This window comes from Pelodiscus sinensis, chromosome 3, assembly GCF_052426305.1.
Source record: "Pelodiscus sinensis isolate ZL-2025 chromosome 3, ASM5242630v1, whole genome shotgun sequence".
Taxonomy (NCBI): domain Eukaryota; kingdom Metazoa; phylum Chordata; order Testudines; family Trionychidae; genus Pelodiscus; species Pelodiscus sinensis.
Genome location: NC_143054.1, coordinates 30,069,094 through 30,088,670, shown reverse-complemented (window position 1 = coordinate 30,088,670; position 19,577 = coordinate 30,069,094). Strand labels below are relative to the sequence as shown.

The 19,577-nt window shown below is 41.9% G+C and overlaps 1 protein-coding gene across 2 annotated transcripts in view; it reads left to right on the top strand.

Moving 5' to 3' along the window:
* ASAP2 (ArfGAP with SH3 domain, ankyrin repeat and PH domain 2) overlaps positions 1 to 19,239 on the top strand; it is a 184,715-nt gene extending 165,476 nt beyond the window's left edge. For both annotated transcript variants that reach the window (XM_075923514.2, XM_075923513.2), the window contains 5 exons: positions 1,423 to 1,591; positions 3,218 to 3,285; positions 4,808 to 4,914; positions 11,440 to 11,562; positions 16,725 to 19,239. In XM_075923514.2, the coding sequence (XP_075779629.1) occupies positions 1,423 to 1,591; positions 3,218 to 3,285; positions 4,808 to 4,914; positions 11,440 to 11,562; positions 16,725 to 16,799 (542 nt within the window). In that variant the 3' untranslated portion in view covers positions 16,800 to 19,239. The remainder of the gene's footprint in view (positions 1 to 1,422; positions 1,592 to 3,217; positions 3,286 to 4,807; positions 4,915 to 11,439; positions 11,563 to 16,724) is intronic.
* Positions 19,240 to 19,577: the final 338 nt, after the last annotated feature.

Here is a 19,577-nt window from a genome sequence, read left to right as displayed (position 1 = left end):
TCCCAGCCCCCCATTGATGGATCACTCAGTCAGAGGGCAGGCATCTTCCGTGGTGTTCCTGGCACATGTCCATATCCAAGACATCTGCAGAGTAGGAATGTGGCCCTCCATACACATCTTTACTGGACATTATGCCATAACTCAGTAGGCATGGGATGATGTTGCATTTGACAGGACAGTTCTGCAAGCAGTGACTCATTGAAATCCTCTTCCTCCTCCATACAGATTGCTGGTAAATCACATATTGGAATGCATATGAGTAATTACTGAAAGACAAAATGGTTGCCTACCTTTCATAATGGTTGTTCTTCGAGATGTGTTGCTCATGTCCATTCCAACCCTCCAGCCTCCCCTCTGACAGAATGTTCCAGCAAGAAGGAACTGAGTGGGCTTTGAGTCATCAGTGGATTTTATATGCAGCGCTATGGAGGCTTCACTGTAGGGGGCTCCACAACCAACCCAACAGGTATCACTAGGGAAAATCTTCTGAAGATCGTGCCCAAGGCGCATGCACGCACACACACACATGGAATGGACATGAGCAACACATCTCAAAGAACAAGTTACACAAGGTAGGTAATTGGAGGGTTTTTGGCTTGTTATCCATCCTCCAGCAATTTGTATGAATAGTTTCTTACAACAGACCAAGGGGGATTGGTTGCTGTAGTGGTTTAGCAGGGAATTCCTTCTACCACCAGTATTTAAGGGATTTCTCAATGTGTTTATGTAGGGTTTTAATTATATTTTTCTCATTAATATTAAAGAGTTTGTATAACAGAAGTGTTACACAGAGGTGTTACATACAATGTGTTGTCTGTATGATGTTCTTAGTTGTTGCTAGCTTTAGGAATACAAATGACAATTGGAAAACTTAAGTGTGAGGTGGTGTAATATTCTGCCATTCTGTAGTTGAACTGACCAAAAAAGAAAAATGCAGTGCTGTTGTAGCCCCGTCGGTGCCAATACAGAAGAGACACAAGGTGGGTAAGGTAATATCTTTTATTGGATCAATTTCTGTTGGTGATAGAGACAAGCTTTCAAGCTTAAACAGAGCTGTAGAAGAGCTTGTCTCTCTTCCTAACAGAAGCTGGTTCAAATATATTACTTCAACCATCTTGCCTCTCTAAAGAGGAAAATTTTTAATTATTTCACTTAATTCTAAACATTTCTTTTAAAGTCATGCTATGATTAATGTCTGGTGAAGGAGAAGTCCCTCTTTACAGAACTTCTCACAAAATACTATCAACAAAATTGCCATAAACCAGGAGTTGGCAAGAGGCAGCTAATGGGCCAGATATGACCCACCAAGCTGATGGATCCAGCCTGCGGCTGCCTTTCCAACACCCTTGCTAAAGATTCTAAGAATAATACACTCAATAAAAATTTAATTCCATCACATTCTCTTCTTTGTCTTTTTTATAGATATACTCTTTCCAGCACCACCACCTCCTGTTGCAAAGACAGCCAGTGTTATAGAAGCTTTAAACCAGCAGTCAAAACAACCACCAGCTGTTCCACAATCTAAACCTACACCACCTCCATTGCCTCCACAACCTCCGAGTAGACTCTCTCAAAAGAAGCCTGCGACTGGGTAATTGATGCTATTTAATTCATAAAACACTTCAGCTTATTTAATTGTCTTAGATCTTAAAGGAATGACATTTATGTGTACCATGAAACCTTATAAAATTATGGAAACCTATTTTCTGCCAATGACAACAGGCACTTAATGCAATTCACCATCTTACAGGACATGTAATCTGAGAAGAAATATTTATGGAACAGATAGTTAGAATGCCAGCATTAAGACTCAAACTCTGTAGGAATTCTAATTCCAAAATTTATTGAACTCATCTGACAGACTTGATAATGCATCCCATGAAAGCTTATGCCCAAATAATTGTTAGTCTGTAAAGTGCCACAGGACTCCATGTTGCTTTTGCAGATACATACTAACATAGCTAGCTCTCTAATACAGGCAGTCCCCAGGTTACGTGGATCCAACTTACGTCGGATCCCTACTTAACAACGGGGTGAGGGAACCCCGAACTAGCTGCGCCCCCCCCCCCAGCAGACCACCAAGACGCGCCGTGGCGAGAAAAGCCGCTCCGCGTCTCCCTGGTCTGCTGTGGGGGGGGGGGGGGGGGGGCCGCCCCAGCAGACCAGGGAGATGCGGAGCAAAGCCGCAGAGGACGCAGGTGGCGGGACCGCGGCGCGTCTCGGCGGTCCCGCCGCCCGCATCCTCCGCGGTGAGAAAAGCCACTCCGTGTCTCCCTGGTCTGCTGGGGGGGCAGAGCAGGGAGACGCGGAGCGGCTTTTCTCGCCGCGGAGAACGCGGGCGGCGGGATCGCTGAGACGTGCCGCGGTCCCACCGCCCCCGTCCTCCGCGGCGAGAAAAGCTTGGTCTGCTGGGGGGGGGAGGGGGCGAGCAGCTAGCGTCCCGCCCTCCCCCCCAGCAGACCAGGCTTTTCTCACTGCTGGTCAGTTTCAGCTGCGGCTGAATCAGGATGCCTGGGGTAGAGCAGCTGGGGGGCTGCCGGGTTGGTCCCACAGCGCCGAGGTGCGGCGCTACTGGACCAACCCAGCAGCACCCCAGCTGCTCTGCCCCAGGCGTCCCCAAGTCAGCCGCTGCTGAAACTGACCAGCGGCTGACTACAATATGTACCAGTTCCGACTTACATACAAATTCAACTTAAGTACAAACCTACAGTCCCTATCTTGTACGTAACCCGGGGACTGCCTGTACTTGATATTGACATAATATTTAGTCTTAATGGTAGTAGGAAGCAACAAGGGCCCAGTTGGTTCTAATTCTGATGTAATAATAATAAAAAAATGGTAACATTAGAATAGCAATTGCAATTTGTTACCCAAGAACTTTACACCTAGCATTTTAGAGGAAACCTCAGAAATTATGAAAAGGCATTAGTCTCATTTACAAAAAAATATGGTTGAAGTTGTATCACTCTTTTGCACTACATTTGTTGATCAAATGGGATCTATGAACAGGTTAGTCACTTATTTTCAAATAAGCAGATAAAGTATGCTTTACAACAAAATAAGTAGTTTTATTTCTATGAATACATTAAAGTCCTAGAAAGAGTTATATATTATCTAATCTTTGAAAATAGCTTAAATGTATTTTATTATATATACACACTCTTGAAAGTTCAGGTTTATTTTTGAATAGATGAATGCTTAATTTTCTTCTGAATAGGATTGACAAGTTATCTGGTATAACTCACAAGGGGCAGCCTAGAGGACCAGGATCTCTGCAACAGTCTGGTAATTATAGTATAAAGAGTCCTCGTTACTTAATTTAAAAATAAATGTAATGTTTATTTTTAAATCTCCCATTAAGACTTCTAAGATTACTGTAACTGAACTAGCTTAGAGTGGGAGAAAGTTTCTTTAGTGTGGTTCTGTTTTTTGTGTGTTTGACAACACTATGCAGTCTATTTGGCAGGGGAATCTTTTTTGGGTCGGGGCCCGCTGACCTACAGTAAAATCAGTCGGAAGGGCTGCACACAAATGAGAAGGGGGGGAGGGGAACAACCCCCTCACTAACATGGCCTCTAACTGAGAAGGAGAAAGACGCTCTTCACGTTCCCCTCACACAACAGAGCATAGGGGGCCCAGGCTAGTTGATTTTGTGTGCTCCAGCCCTATGATGGGGAGATCCCTGAGCCTCGAGGGCCAGATTGAGGCAAGCTAGGGGCTGCATCTGGGCCACAGGCCTGAGGTCCCCAGCCCCGCTATATGGGGACACTCAGGAAAATTAATTTCTCACTTCTCAATTTCCCTTTCCACCATTTTTATAAATCTATACATCTGTACATTGGTTTTCAGTATGGCCATTCTGTACTTGTCCTGGATCTCTCTTCAGAGCTAAGGAAAGGTCTATTCACTATTCGTGTGTCTTTCAGAAGGCCATGGGAGTTCTTCTCTTGGCCCTCTGTGGAGAGGTCTGGAATACATTCCATGGGCACATTCAGGATGCAGCATCTGATTAAAGCTTTGCAACCAGTAAAATGAACACTTTTTGATGTGCAGTTTTTTGAGCATAGAGAAGTTATAACAAGAGGGCAGTCTGAAATGAATGATGTGCTAGAAAACAGTTATCTTGTCCCCTCCCTTAGTCCTCTCTTCTCCACGTTTGTTTAGTCTGGAGAAGAGAAGACTGAAGGGAGATTCAACATTTTTCGAGTACATAGAAGTTGTTACGAGGAGGAGGGTGAGAAAAAGGCTCTTGTTAACCTTTGAGAATAGGTTAAATTGCAGCAAATGAGATTTAGGTTGGACGTTAGGAAAAATTTCCTGTCAGGGAGCCCTCACCCTTGTGAGGCTGTGAAATCTCAGCGTCATTAGAGGTTTTTAAGAACAGGTTAGACAAACACCTATGAGGAATGGTGTGGTTGTTGCATAGTCCTGCCTTGAGTTCAGGGGACTAGATTAGATGACCTATGTAGGTCCCTTCCAGTCTGATGACTGTATGTGAGGAAATGGAAAAGCATATAGCTCACCCTGGTTACCTATCTCACCTTTCTTAGGTTTTCTTTAGTTTGCATCACGGGAGTATTGAAAAGCTCTTACATAACTGTCTTTAATGCCAGAGAGCTGTTTGTAGATGAAACAATCAGTTTAGGAATTGAGGGAGAACCACCAGGAGCAGAACATTTGAAGGAAGAAGTATAACTTGCATATTTCAATAACAAGAATAAACTGATTTTAAGTGTAGCGTTATATATTTATAACTTTTTAAAAACATGTCATCACTTCAAATTGTTTTGCTTACTTTTAACAAAAGGAGAATCCTCTTCTGTATCTGAGGCTTCTGTAACACAAACTGGTTCTATAGCAAGCACTTCAACACAGATCCAACCACCAGCACCAATGCCAAGGAAGTCACAAATGGTAAGTTAGAAAAAAATTTGAGATCAGTCTTTTTTCTTTTTTTTTAATTGCATGTGACAGTGTGATAGTAGAGAGTTTGGTGTAACAGTGTGCCTCCCCCCTACCCAAACATTTTGTCAAAAAAACAAAGTGTAAAACTAAATCATTAATAAGGCTAAGCCCATCTGTTTTATTAAACACTCATACATTTTGTAACAGATACCTCACATATACTCTACATTTCCTGAAAAATTTACAGCGCTGTCTCAGTGGCATCATACAATTATACAGCTATCTGCACCACTGTAAGCATGAACATGGCCTTAGTTGTGGGGACAACATGGTTCCATTGGATAGGAAACTAGGCTGGGAGTCAGGAGACCTGAGCTCTGTTACTCATTTGGCTGCTGTATGACATTGACAGGCTGCATCATCTCTCTGTGCTGTTTTTCCCTTGGCATCTTTTCTCAAAGGCCAGGTCTACACTAAAAGGGAAGTTTGTTAATTACGTAGCTGGAGTCAACATACCTTGTTTTGAATTTCCCTCCCCTCCCCACAGCGAGGGGCCAACAGGAGCAAAAAACAGGAGCAGGAGTACCAGATGCTGACAGGGGCATCCTCTGAGTTTGATTTAGAGAGTCTTACCTAGACTCTTCAAATCAAACCCTGGAAGACTGATCATGACACTCTCTGTCTTCCATTAGTGAAGACATAGCCTCAGTCTTATCTGTTTAGATTGTGAGCTCTCCAGGCTAGGGCTTGCTCTGTGTGCACGGCACACCCGATGAAAGGGAACCCAGCTCTCTGATAGGGCCCTTAGGCTCTCTTGTAATACAAATAACTATCACTAATAATAAGTTAAAAATATGTGTAATTTCTCTTAAGCACATACAGAGGAGCTTCAGGGTGGAGTCTGTATCTTTTTGTTTCTGCCAGGCTTGCAGGCCTTTTGAAATAGGAGACCTCTGGTATTTGTCACAGACCACAATTTATAATGTTTCTCTTCTCTTTCCATCCCATCTGTCCAACAAATTAGCTATGAGAGAGTGTTATTCACCAGAGGCTGTCAAAGACTTTACAAAGGAGGTCAGTATCATTAGCCTCAGTTTGCAGAGGAGAAAGCTGGGGTACAGAGAAGTGAAGTGATTTGACCAAGTGCACCCAGCAGGCCAATAGCAGAGCCAGGAATAAAACATGAGTGTCTGAATACACAGCCCATTGATCTGTTCACTAGACCACACTGCCTCTCTGAATATATAATATTGGATATTTTGCACTTTTCTAATTAAGCTAAGATGGAATAATTGTCCTGAATGGTTTCATTCTCTTTATCTTTGCTCTGATGAGCCGCTGGACCGTGGAATGTGTATTCATATTTGAAACCACTGGTGCCATTAATTCATAATTCTTCTGTCATGGTTTAAACTAGGGATGTGAATGGGTAATCAGTATCCAGGAGCAGCCCACCATGAGCTTAGGACTGCTCCAGCCCACAGGAGTCAGGAACTGACCCGTGACTCCTGTTGATGGCAGCTGTAAGTGTGTTCCTGACCAAAGGAAGAAAAGAGAGTAGTAAAATACACACCTTGGACTTCAAAAAAGCAGATTTTGACTCTTTCAGAGATCTGATGGGCAGAATCCCCTGGGATGCTAACATGAAGGGGAAAGGAGTCCAGGACAGCTGGCAGTATTTTAAAGAAGCCTTATTGAAGTCACAGAAAGAAACCATCCTGACGCATAGCAAGAGAGGCAAACATGGTAGGAGACCGGATTGGCTTAGAGGGGAAATCCTTGGTGAACTTAAGCACAAAAAGGAGGCTTACAAAAAGTGGAAACTTGGGAAAATGACCAGGGAGGGGTTTAAATGTATAGCTCGAGAATGCCGGGGGATTATCAGGAAGGTGAAAGCGCAAATGGAATTGCGACTGGCTAAGGATGCGAAGGATAACAAGAAAGGTTTCTACTGGCATGTTAACAAGAAGGTGATCAGAGAGGGTGTGCAGCCTCTACTGGATGAAGGCGGTAACCTAGTGACAGATGATGTGGGGAAAGCTGAAGTACTCAATGCTTTCTTTGCCTCTGTATTCACGGAGAAGATGGGCTCCTGGACTAATGGGCTAAGTGACGCAAGATGGGATGAAGATGGACAGCCCTTGGTGGGTAAAGAGCAGGTTAAGAACTATTTAGAAAAGCTAAACGTACACAAATCCATGGGTCCGGACTTAATGCATCCGAGGGTACTGAGGGAGTTGGCAAATGTCATTGAGGAGCCTTTGGCCATTATCTTTGAAAAGTCGTGGCGGTCAGGAGAGATCCCGGATGATTTGAAAAAGGCAAATGTAGTGCTCATCTTCAGAAAAGGGAAGAAGGACGATCCAGGGAACTATAGGCCAGTGAGTCTTACCTCGGTTCCTGGAAAAATCATGGAATGGATCCTTAAGGAATCCATTTTGAGGCACTTGGAAGAGAGGAAAGTGATTAGAAATAGTCCGCATGGATTCACAAAGGGAAAGTCGTGCCTGACCAATCTGATTAGCTTCTATGATGAGGTAACTGGCTCTGTGGATGTGGGAAAGTCAGTGGATGTGATATACCTTGACTTTAGCAAGGCTTTTGATACGGTCTCCCACAATATTCTTGCCAGCAAGTTAAGGGAATGTGGATTGGCTAAATGGACAGTAAGATGGATAGAAAGATTGGCTAGAAGGCCGAGCCCAGCGGGTAGTGATCAACGGCTCGATGTCAGGATGGCGGTTGGTTTCTAGCGGAGTACCTCAAGGTTCGGTTCTAGGACCGGTTTTGTTCAATATCTTTATTAATGACCTGGATGAGGGAATGGATTGCACCCTCAGCAAGTTCATGGATGACACTAAGCTAGGGGGAGAGATAGATACGCTTGAGGGCAGAGATAGGGTCCAGAGTGACTTAGGGTATGTCTACACTACCCCGCTAGTTTGAACTAGCGGGGTAATGTAGTCATCCGCAGTTTCAAATAAAGCCCGGGATTTGAATTTCTCGGGCTTCATTTGCACGAAGCTGGCCGGCGCCATTTTTAAATGCCGGCTAGTTCGAACCCCGTGCCGTGTGGCTACACGCGGCACAGAGTAGCTAGTTCGGATTAGGCTTCCTAATCCGAACTAGCTACTCCGTGTCGCGTGTAGCCACACGGCACGGAGTTCGAACTAGCCGGCATTTAAAAATGGCGCCGGCCGGCTTCGTGCAAATGAAGCCCGGGAAATTCAAATCCCGGGCTTCATTTGCAACTGCGGATGACTACATTACCCCCGCTAGTTCAAACTAGCGGGGTAGTGTAGACATACCCTTAGAGAAATTGGAGGATTGGGCCACAAGAAATCTGATGAGGTTCGATAAGGACAAGTGCAGAGTCCTGCACTTGGAACGGAAGACTCCCAAGCATTGTTACAGGCTGGGGACCAACCAGCTAAGTAGTAGTTCTGTAGAAAAGGACCTGGGGGGTTACAGTGGATGAGAAGCTGGATATGAGTCAACAGTGTGCCCTTGTAGCCAAGAAGGCTAATGGCATATTAGGTTGCATTAAGAGGAGCATTGCCAGCAGATCCAGAGATGTCATTATTCTCCTTTATTCGGCTTTGGTGAGGTCACATCTGAAGTATTGTGTCCATTTCTGGGCCCCCCACTACCAATAGGATGTGGACGCATTGGAGAGGGTCCAGCGGAGGGCTACCAAAATGATCAGGGGGCTGGATCACATGACCTATGAGGAGAGGCTGAGGGAGTTGGGTCTGTTTAGTCTGCAGAAGCGTAGAGTGGGGGGGTATTTGATAGCAGCCTTCAACTTCCTGAAGGGAAGCTCCAAAGAGGATGGAGAAAGGCTGTTCTCAGTAGTGACAGATGGCAGAACAAGGAGCAATGGTCTCAAGTTGTGGTGGGAAAGGTCCAGGATGGATATTAGGAAAAACTATTTCACTAGGGCTGTGTCCAGACTCAGGGGTTTTTTCGGGAAAAGTAGCCTTTTTCCGAAAAAACTTCCCCTGCGTCCAGACTCAAGCCACGTTCTTTCGAAATTAAATCGAAAGAATGCGGCTTTTCTTTCGATGGCGGTAAACCTCATTTCACGAGGAAGAACGCCTTCTTTCGAAAGTTCCTCTTTCGAAAGAAGGCGTTCTTCAATGTAAGTAGGGCTTCTTCGAAAGAGAGCATCCAGACTCACTGGATGCTTTCTTTCGAAAAAGCAAGCCGCTTTTTCGAAAGTTCAACGTGCAGTCTAGACGCTCTCTTTCGAAAGAGGCTTGCAGTCTAGACATAGCCTAGGAGGGTAGTGAAGCACTGGAATGGGTTACCTAGGGAAGTAGTGGAGTCTCCATTCCTAGAGGTGTTTAAGTCTCGCCTTGACATAGCCCTGGCCGGGTTGATTTAGTTGGGATTGGTCCTGCCTAGAGCAGGGGGCTGGACTTTATGACCTTCTGAGGTCTCTTCCAATTCTATGATTCTAAGGTTTAACCTGTTAACTGATTAACCAGGATTTTACATCTCTAGTTTAAACAGCTGATTATCCTGAGCTTTCTGTGTAAAATAAGGATGTTTCAATACTCTGCCTTCTTTCTTCCTGTTAAAACTATAAAATAGAATTGCTTTCAATATAAATTAATTTACTTTGCAAGTAGATATTGGGGGCAATTTGTTTTCCATCCAGGGTTTAGTTTTAATTGTACATACATGAATAAAATATCAGCAAAGTGAAGTTTGCATACCTGGGAATGCCAGCAAGGTGGTATTCTGATGACCCAGGACAGAGTGAAAAGAGAAGACTGAGCAAAAAGAAAGGGCACCCAGAGAAAGAAAGGAATAATAAAGTGCTTAACCTGAATTGATTGAAGCCACAGTACCTTAAATGAAACTTTAGTGAGATTTGCTTCACAAAAGCAGTTTTGCTACAGTGATCCATCCACCGTTGCTTCCCAGCCTTCTCTGCTGTGTCCCCTGTGTCAAAATATCATGGGTACAGCCAGCAAGTAGAGCACATTTGGGGGAGAGGGGACACCTCTGTGAAGTGCATCTGTCCTATAGCTTTCAGGTTTAGGGTAGGAAGGTTTATTTTAAATATTTTTTTCTACATGTGTTTTGTACACTTTAATGTACTTTAGGTGTGTTGCACTTTACCCTGAAGTTTCTGACTTTGTCAGGAATGGGGATCTGTTATATTTTGCTTAACTTCTTCAGAAGAGAAAATACCTAATTTTCTGAAGTTACTAATTATATTGCTGGTAGTGCATATATGCACCCATTCATCCTGCGTACGGAAATGGAGGATAATTACATATATTAGTCTAAATTGGCTGCGGAAAAAAACAGTTACAGGGTTGAAGTCATTATGGTGTGAAATTCTGCTCCTTCATTGGGATGTAACCTTGAAATGTAACACAAGAGGGTACCCACTGGGTTGCAACCCACCGACTGGAATGCAGCAAAATACCTGTTGTCTCCTATTAAGAGAGCTTGAGGGAAGGAGCGTAGTGCAATCTGTTTCCCTCCCTCTTCTCATCACAGTACCGTCTCCCTGTTTCTTCCTCTCTCACAAGCCACGCAGTCTTAAAGCTCTCTGCCACCTGCTGGGAGCTCAGTTCCAAGCCAGGAAAGTGGTGCTTTGCTGCTGGGGAGAAGCACTTATCCACAGGAAAAACTACAGTGCAAAGCAGCACTGGTGGTCCCTTCAAAACTGCCAAGCCTTGATAAACTATCCAGTGAGCTATATCACACAGTCATCCAAGCATAGTGATTGGTTGTTTACCTTGTTGTTGCCCATTTCATTTTAAATGGGCTCCTATGTCAGTTAGGGATGTCAGAGTGTAATCGAATACATGATTAACAAACAAGCATGAGCTTATTGGTTAATCTTATCGACTACATGCACTCCTCTCCCTTGCTGCCTCTGTATCAGAGGCAACAAGGGTAGGGGGCGGGGAGTCAGGAGCTGGTGCCCATGGGGAGCTGACTTTTAAGCTGGCTCCCCACGAGCACTAGATCTGCAGAGCCGCCTACCCCTTAACCCCTTCCTCAGTGCTGCTGCCTCTGATACAGAAGCAGCAGTGCAGGGTGGCAGGTGGTTCACTAGGAGTGGAACTGGGAGCACACTGGCTGCCAGCCCTGCCCCGAAGAAGTATCAAATAGTTGTGTAACAGCTAAAATTTGATGCAGTTACACAACTATTCAGTTAATCGCTATCTTACATCTATGGTGTCAGTCTCCTATGTCTAACAATCTGTCCCAACTTGTATTTTGTGCAAACAGTCTGTTTACCTTCACCAGACCAGTTAACAGATAACTTAGTTTTTTCTCTCTCAAAGAGTTTAGTTCCCAGCCTGTGTTGCTTATCTTTCAGAGAGACATGGGGGGAGCAATCTCTTTTATTGGACCATATTGTATATGTCACCAACAGAATCTGGTCCAATAAAAAAGATTACCTCGCCCATTTTGTCTCTAATATCCTGGGACCAACATGACTGACTAAACTGCTTATCTTTTGGCATGTTTTATTACTTGTATGTGCATATTTTTGTATTGCAGTCAAAAACTAAACCCAAGAGAGTAAAAGCCATTTACAACTGTGTAGCAGATAATCCAGATGAACTAACCTTTTCAGAGGGAGATATCATTGTAGTAGATGGAGAGGAAGATCAGGAGTGGTGGGTGAGTATTTTCTTGTACACAACTTTAATTCAAAGTATGCTCATGCTTTCAAAATACATTGGTGACAAAATATAAGTACATCATGGAGTTATTAGAAATTTAAATACCTACAGCTCTAAGTACGCTATGGGTATGTCTAGACTGCATCCCTCTGTCAGCAGATTAGGCAGGTCGCATAAGAAATCTGTCTAAAAAGGCTTTCTTTCTCGACAGATCCTCCTCTAGACTGCTGCTTTTTGCCGACAAAGTGCTGAGTCAGCAAAATGTGGTGGCCATTTTTATGCAAATTAGGCATGGGATATTTAAATCCCTGCCTCATTTGCATCCCTCTGCTGACAGGGGAATGCAGTCTAGACATACCCATTATGGAGAATGATCCTCTATAGAATTTGACTTATAGTTCTCCATCTTTAGGCAACAAGCAGCTGACGAGTCAATCTTTTGAGATCTGGTTTTACAGACTCCTTGCCTGAATGTGTTACACTGCTCCATCGCCCCATGACCCTCACACACACCTCTGTCATCTCCTCCCTCTGCCTTCGGATCTACTGATTTGATTGAGAGCAAAAAGTTTAGGGCTCAGACAACAGTTCCTATAAAGTCTGCATTTTTAAAGGATGAAAGAGGGTGTCTTTTTTGATAGAGATCTAGAGTGTCTCCTTCCATAGAAATCTGTCTGCATTATTTAGACGTGGACTGCCTGTGCTTTAGGTGACATGGTGCCTGGCCCATTTGATTCTACAGAAATTTCTTGACCATCCCTGTCACTTTGACTTAGGAGGAAAATGTTATGGAGTATTTTATAAGGTACAGCTGAAGTAACATTGTTCATGTGTTTAAAATATGTATTTTACACCCCCGCATATGAAAGATTAGATAATATACCTGTCTACCTTTTTATATAGTATACCTCTCTGAACACTAGAAGCATTCAAATAAGGGCTTTCTTAACTTAGGCTTTGTCTACACTAGCATGTTTTGTCACCAAAAACTGCCTTTTGTTGACAAAATAGAGAGAGCGTACGCACCGCAATGCAACTTTTGTTGGAAAAAACACCCACTTTTGGCAACAAAAAATTTCCACCTCTGGGGGAGACATTTGTCTTTTACCCTCCCTTTATTGTCAACCAAGAGCCAGTTTGGCCTCTGTTGTTTGTTTTTGTCGAGAACTGTTTTTGTGCCTGCCCTGATGACTATGCTCAGCGTTTTGTGATCTCTGCTGCCTTGCAGGCATGTGACCCTCCCCTTTCATAGCTTGGGGAAGTATTTGACAGCTGAGTGAGCTGCTCCATTTGGGGAAAAAACAAATAGAACAGATCATTGGAATGCTCCCATTCTGCCCTGCTAGTAACACAGCAGCAGGCAGACTGCTATTGCAGGGTGAAGGCTGGAGAGATTGCTGTCCTGCTTTGACATTCCTCAGTATAGAGAGCTCCCATAGAGAATCCCAAGAATTCCAAGGATCAGCTCTGCCTTCCCACAACACTGCACTGTGCGATGCTTACCTACATTGCTTTGCTCTATCTGTTGACAGACGGAGCTAGCAATGTGGCCATGAAGTGTCGACAATGGGAGTCAGAAAAAACAGTTTAACTGGTTTTCACTTTTGACAGTTTTTGCGTGTCAGTAGCCCTTGTGTTGCCAAACCTTCCTGGTGTAGACATAGACTTATATTATCTAATGGACTTTTCTTAATATCTCACTGTTGTCCACTGTCCTCTTTTTATTCTGTGGATATTGTTTCTCTACAATCTTGAACTAATTTCTTTCTTATAAAGAGCCACGATTAGTCCAATAATCTTCTGGCTAGGTATATGTTCTCTTCACAGGCTACAGGTAGAATGTCAGTGTAAACTGTGAAAAACACCTATTTGTTCTTCTATCTCTCTCTCTAAGCACAAGTGCACCTCATCACCTCCAAGACCTCTGGAGGCTATTCAGTTACATGTCCAGTGTGGCATCATTCTCTCCTATAACCAGATGTGTTTCGCCCTATTTTTCATTGGGTCCTTTTAATCATGAAAGCATGTTGAACAAAGATTACGAAAAACAATTCTTCCATTATTTAATGAGATGAAAAAACATGCGTAAACAAGTATATATGTACTTCTCATTTCTCCTCACATCCATGGAGGAAGGATCTCTTTTCTGGTGGCAAGGAAGTACATGGTAGACCTGTCCCTGGAGCATCCTGTGTCAAAAAGACCAACCATCAAGGACAAATGCCATCCTAATTTAGTTTTAGCATCCCTCACAGACCAAAACATTTGGAAGATTCTGCTTCACCTTAAGAATGTGTGATAGAAGGGAGAGCTGCTTTTCAGGATCTGGGTAATCCTAAGGGTGTGGGAACTATTTGGAAATTTGCTTATACATTATTTACTGAAAGATGTGAAGGAGAGAGCAAGTGGGTGCTCTGCTACCTATTCTGCTTTGGATCTCAATGTATGTCTGCACAGCAGTTGAAGAACAGTGGCTGATCTGTGGATTAAGGGGCTATTTATGTGTAGTGTAGACTTTGGGGTTCAGGCTGGAGCCATCTGCAACCTTTCCCCCAAAAGTCTGTCCCAAAATTAAACAGCCCCTTAATGTGATCCTTGCAAGCCAAAGTCAGCTGACATGGGCCAGCTGTAGGTGTTTAATTGCAGTGCTGACACACACACCCCCACAGACCTTGTGATGGGATGCTTTTATTCCTCTGTGTGTCTAACATCAGTAAGGTTAGGAGAACTTGCACTGTTCACTTTCACCACTGAAAGTAGCTCCATCCATTTTTGGCTTTTCTCTCAAAACCAGTGCTTATATTTCCTTTCAGCTAGAAAACAATATTATCCATGTACTTTCCAGAATCTGATGCAGTAAATCAGGAGTTTTGAAAAAGGACAGTTATCCATGAAAGCATTCACCTTACTTCTGTTTATATTGTTAGATGTCAGAGCTAAAGAGCTCAAAATTACTATCGCACACCTGATAGTAATGCTTTGTAACCTCAAAAAGCCCCATGTAAAACCAAAAAGTTTTTATGAAAGCTTAAGTCTTTCCTTCTACTTTTCTAATTACCGTAAATTTGCGAGTATAGTGCACATTTTTTCCCGTTTTTTAACATCAAAGTTGGGGTGCACATTATCCATAGGAGGTTTTTTAAAAAAAGTTTTAAATTCACCCTCGGCAGGCACGAGCTGGGCGAGGAGGAGGTGAGGCATGGGCTGGGTCGGGGGGGCCGGCAGGCGCGAGCTCAGCACGTGGACAGCTGAGCGGGGGACATTCCTCCAGTAGACGCGAGCTCGGCATGCTGGCAGCTGGGCAGCGGAGGCTCCCCCTGCAGGAGCGAGCTCAGCATTCATGAGCTCAGCTGGGCAGGGGGACCACGTGGCAGGTGTGAGCTCAGCTGGGCAGGGGGCCCTTCCTTCCTATGCATACCTTAAAATTTCGAGTATAATGGGGGTGTGCATTATAGATAAGAGTTTAGTTTATTCAAGAATTTTGACTTTTAAAAGGCAGCTGCACATTATACATAGGTGCGCATTATACTCGACATTTTACGGTATCTGGGGAAGAGCTAGTCTACAGAATACATGGAGAACATAGGCCCGCACACATTCACAAAGCATTCCCTGCGGCATGGCTGGCCACACATTTTTAGGAGAGTGTTAATTTCCATTCTTCACCTTTTTCTCTCTCACATGTTCTCCCAGTGAGGCATTTCAGGCATATCAGAGAGTGAGAATGACTGTATAGTCTGGTGATTCACCTAGTTGGTGGGAGATTTTTATTGAAGTCCTTGTTCCAGTTAGTATTTATACCCAGTGGAATAGTTTCAACAGGAGAGACTGAGAATCACTCACCCCAGAATATCTTGGGCTATGTCTACATTTGCTATTCCATGTCTATTGAAGCAGCCTGTCATTTTGAAATAGATTTCAAAATAATGGGTAGCTTATTGCAACGTTCTGGTAACCCTCATTCCACGACGGCTCAGGAGCATTTGGGAATAGTGAGTTATTACCTCACATAGCTTATTTCGATGTAAGGATGCAGTGTAGACACACCCTTATGGACTAGCCCTGTGGCTAAGGCTCTCTCCTGTAATTTGAGAAATCACTGTTTAAATAACTGCTCACATCATGCAGAGGGGTGATTGACCTGGATCTCCAACGTTCTGAGCGGGTTCCCTGCCCATTAATCTAAAGGTTATAATACAGAGTGGCTATGTCTAGACTGGCACGATTTTCCGCAAATGCTTTTAATGGAAAAGTTTTCTGTTAAAAGCATTTGCGGAAAAGAGCATCTAGATTGGCACGGATGCTTTTCCCCAAAAGCACTTTTTGCGGAAAAGCATCCGTGCCAATCTAGACGCGCTTTTGCACAAAAAAGCCCAGATGGCCATTTTCGCAATCGGGTTTTTTTTGCGCAAAACAAATCTGACCTGTCTACACGGGTCCTTTTGCGCAAAAGGACTTTTGCCTGAACGGGAGCAGCATAGTATTTCCCAAGAAGCACTGATTTCTTACATGAGATCGTCAGTGTTTTTGCGGAAATTCAAGCGGCCAGTGTAGACAGCTGGCAATTTTTTCCACAAAAGCAGCTGCTTTTGCGGAAAAACTTGCCAGTCTAGACACAGCCAGTGTGTTGATCCTCTTCATCCAGTGTCCTGTTAATATAGTCTTTTGCTCTTGTAAAAATGACTTTGAAATCAAAATGAAATAATTTGTAAGGTTGAAATAAAACATTTTGTTTGGACATAGTCTTGAAAGCTTTCTGATTCTTTGACTTGTTGAAAAAAAATATTTTCAGTTCAACCTTAAATGATTTTTTATTTTTTTTGGAATCACTAGCAATGAAAAAAAGTTCATTATTTGCCCATCTCTATTTGTATGTAGTGCCTAGCTTCCAGATTTGGGAACCTTATGCACAACCTGAATACAAATTAGCATTAAGCCCTTTTGTATCATTTCTTTCCTTTTAATCAAAATAAAACACAAGGCGCTAGAGCTAAGGGATGTATTGGTTTTGTTCTGAGCTATGGGCATAGGGTTCTCCAGAGCAAGTGCTTAAACGGGGGAAGAGAGGAACATGACCATTACTCATGAGTAATTGATGCTTTTTTAAGACTAAAGTTATTTTTATTAACCTGAAAAAACATATTTGCATGTCTTTTCCAGATTGGCCACATTGATGGGGAGCCTAATAGGAAAGGCGCTTTCCCAGTCTCATTTGTGCACTTTATTGTCGACTAAATTGCTTCTGACATGTGGAGACATTTCTAATTTCCAGCTGTTGTAGAAATCTGTTTTGATTTGTTCCAATCAGAACACTTCCTGATTCCTGTGTACTTTACCTGACCTATTATTACCACAGTTCTCACTCTCTGGAACTTAAACAGATTTTTTTTTTCTGTGTAGCTCTTCATCAATTTTTTAAAATCTTTTTCAAGGTGAAGTGCAAAGCTTTGCAGAAAGGTGTTCAGGAGTCTGTGAATGTGTGCACATTAAAATATTGCAAACAACTTACAGTAAATCGAGTAACTGTAGAACAAGGCAGCAAATTCTGCTAGCTCCCTCTACTGTTTTAAATTTTAGAATGGAATCCTAAAACCTGAGTAGTTCTAAATAGGTATTCAGCTCCTTGCAATATCAGGCTCTAACCAAGGACATCAATATGTGCAAAAGAAGAAATCTTGAACGCTTGAACTTGGGTGATTTGGCAGGTAAAGCTAAAAAGCTTTTCAGTTCACCACTGAAGTAGACTTCTTTCTTTCATTCAGATGTAATGTGGATATTTGCTTAAAGTTGTCTGAAATCTTTTAGCTAATTTTAATGAGCTTGAACCTGTTTCATTTATGCTACATGTATATGTAACTTGTTTTGAAATGTCCTTTCTGTATTTACAACCATTTTTAGTCATATTAATTTGACTACGTCTGGTTAATTAAACCTCTTAGCAATATTATTGAGTTACTAAATTAACTCAAGCATATGAAAGCTGCATTTCCTGAAATTTACTTAAAACCCTGTAAGGATGGTGGATTGCAGAGCATTTCTTAAAAACCATTTCCTTATGGTGTTTAGACTTTTTGTATTCTTGCTTTTTCTTGCTCACAGTGACATGTTCGTACACAAAGATTATCTTTAGTGGAACATTTGAATATTCTACTGAATAAGGATAAATATTGGCAAACTCGCAAGTATGCATCAGTTATGTCCTATTTCATATTTTTTAAAGTGTACCACTACCTTGCAAACAATTAAATACTAGTTTGCTAACTCACTCTGTATTTATATATAATATACCCACATCGATGGTAGCTACACTGTTAAACTTGTTTACTATTTTGTGAACAAAAGACTAGGCCGTTCATAATTCCCAGTTGATTGATGGAATATTACAAAACATCAATAGAGAGCTAACGTCATTTTGATGTTTGTATATTGTGATATTGTACTGGTTCTTTTGTTTATGCTACAGGAAAAAACTGATAGCATAGGATTAGAAATTAATGTCTAGGTCACATTGGCTTTGATCACGTTTTGTGACTATTGTATCTCTAGATTTATCAAGAGAACTTTGAATTTCTGACAAATTGTGTCTGTTGGCCTCAGTGTTATAACAGGGATGAAAAAGGCCAATGTTTTATATTAAGAAAAATTGGCATTAATGCTAGAAAAGTAAAGCTGTTGATCTCACCTTTACATCAACTTTTAAAAAATGGTACAAATGATAGACAAGTTGTCGTCTCTGTGAGAAGCTGTTGCTGCATTATAAATGGAACAAACTGGAATGTTTCAGGATACTTTGTTGCAAGTTTTGAAGATAATTAGTCTGCATTTTCAAAGTTCCCAATGAAATATATATTAGTAATAGTGTAGCACTACAGTTTTATTCACTTATTGATATGTTCAGAGTTTTTTTAAACACTATTTTCTATGTTTCTAGAAAGTAAATGAACATTATTTTGCACAATTCACTTCTCCCATGTACAGTATTTTTAATCAGAATCTTGTAGAATCTATAACAGCCTGCAATCAGTCCTGATTATCTGGCATCAATTACATCATATGAAAACATTGATGCAAATGTAACTTCAGCTACACTAGAAAGTGTGCAAACTTTTAAATTTTAATCATGTTAATTATGTTTGTGATCAAGTAATTTTTTTCAGGATAGAGTTTACTAGCACTGTGTTGATGGTAACTAAGATCTTACTGTCCCTTGAAGAAATTTTGCCCCAGGTTTCAACAGTATGCACTCTGTTTTTGCTCCTCTGTGGGAAGAAAATTGCAGTAGAGATTCTGAACAGACTGTAGATATATATTAATAATAAAAAAGTTACTTAATTTTAGTTCCCAAAATTTTGGCATGTTTTCATCAAAGCTGACTGACTTCAAGAGATTATGATGCAGAAATCTGTTACTGGGCAGATTAGTAGGTTGCTGTGTTGTTTTTAAAAGGAACAGTTGACATTTAAAATGCAGCTTTAGAATGGTATTTGAGATGTATTATATTCAATTCAGTTGTTTTATTTTGTTTGGTTGCAGAGCAACTGTATATACTGTATAACCTAAATCAACTCTTATTTTCAATGTCCTGGATGCAGTGATTTATAATTAGAGCATGATTAATAAATTTACTCTTGTTAACCAGTCAAATGACTGCAAAATAAAACTACTTTTAAAATCAGTTGATTATTTTCCTTATTTGACTTTGTACAATTTAAACCATTTGTTTCAAAAATGTAAAAGATAACTGTTCATTTGAGGTTTCTTTGTACTTGCACTTTATAATCAGAGCTAAAGGGTTGAAATAGACCATGAGAAGTCATCTGGTCCAGATGTCTAAGATGAGGCAGGACCAAGTAAATCTAGACTGTCCCTGTTGGTGTCTGTCCAACTTATTTTTTTAAAACCTCCTGTGAGGTGATTTAAGCTTTTCTCTATACTAAAGGTTTTCAACCTGTAGTGACCCATGGATCGCAGGGGTCTGCAGAATGTATCTAAGCAGTTCATGAAAGGTGACTA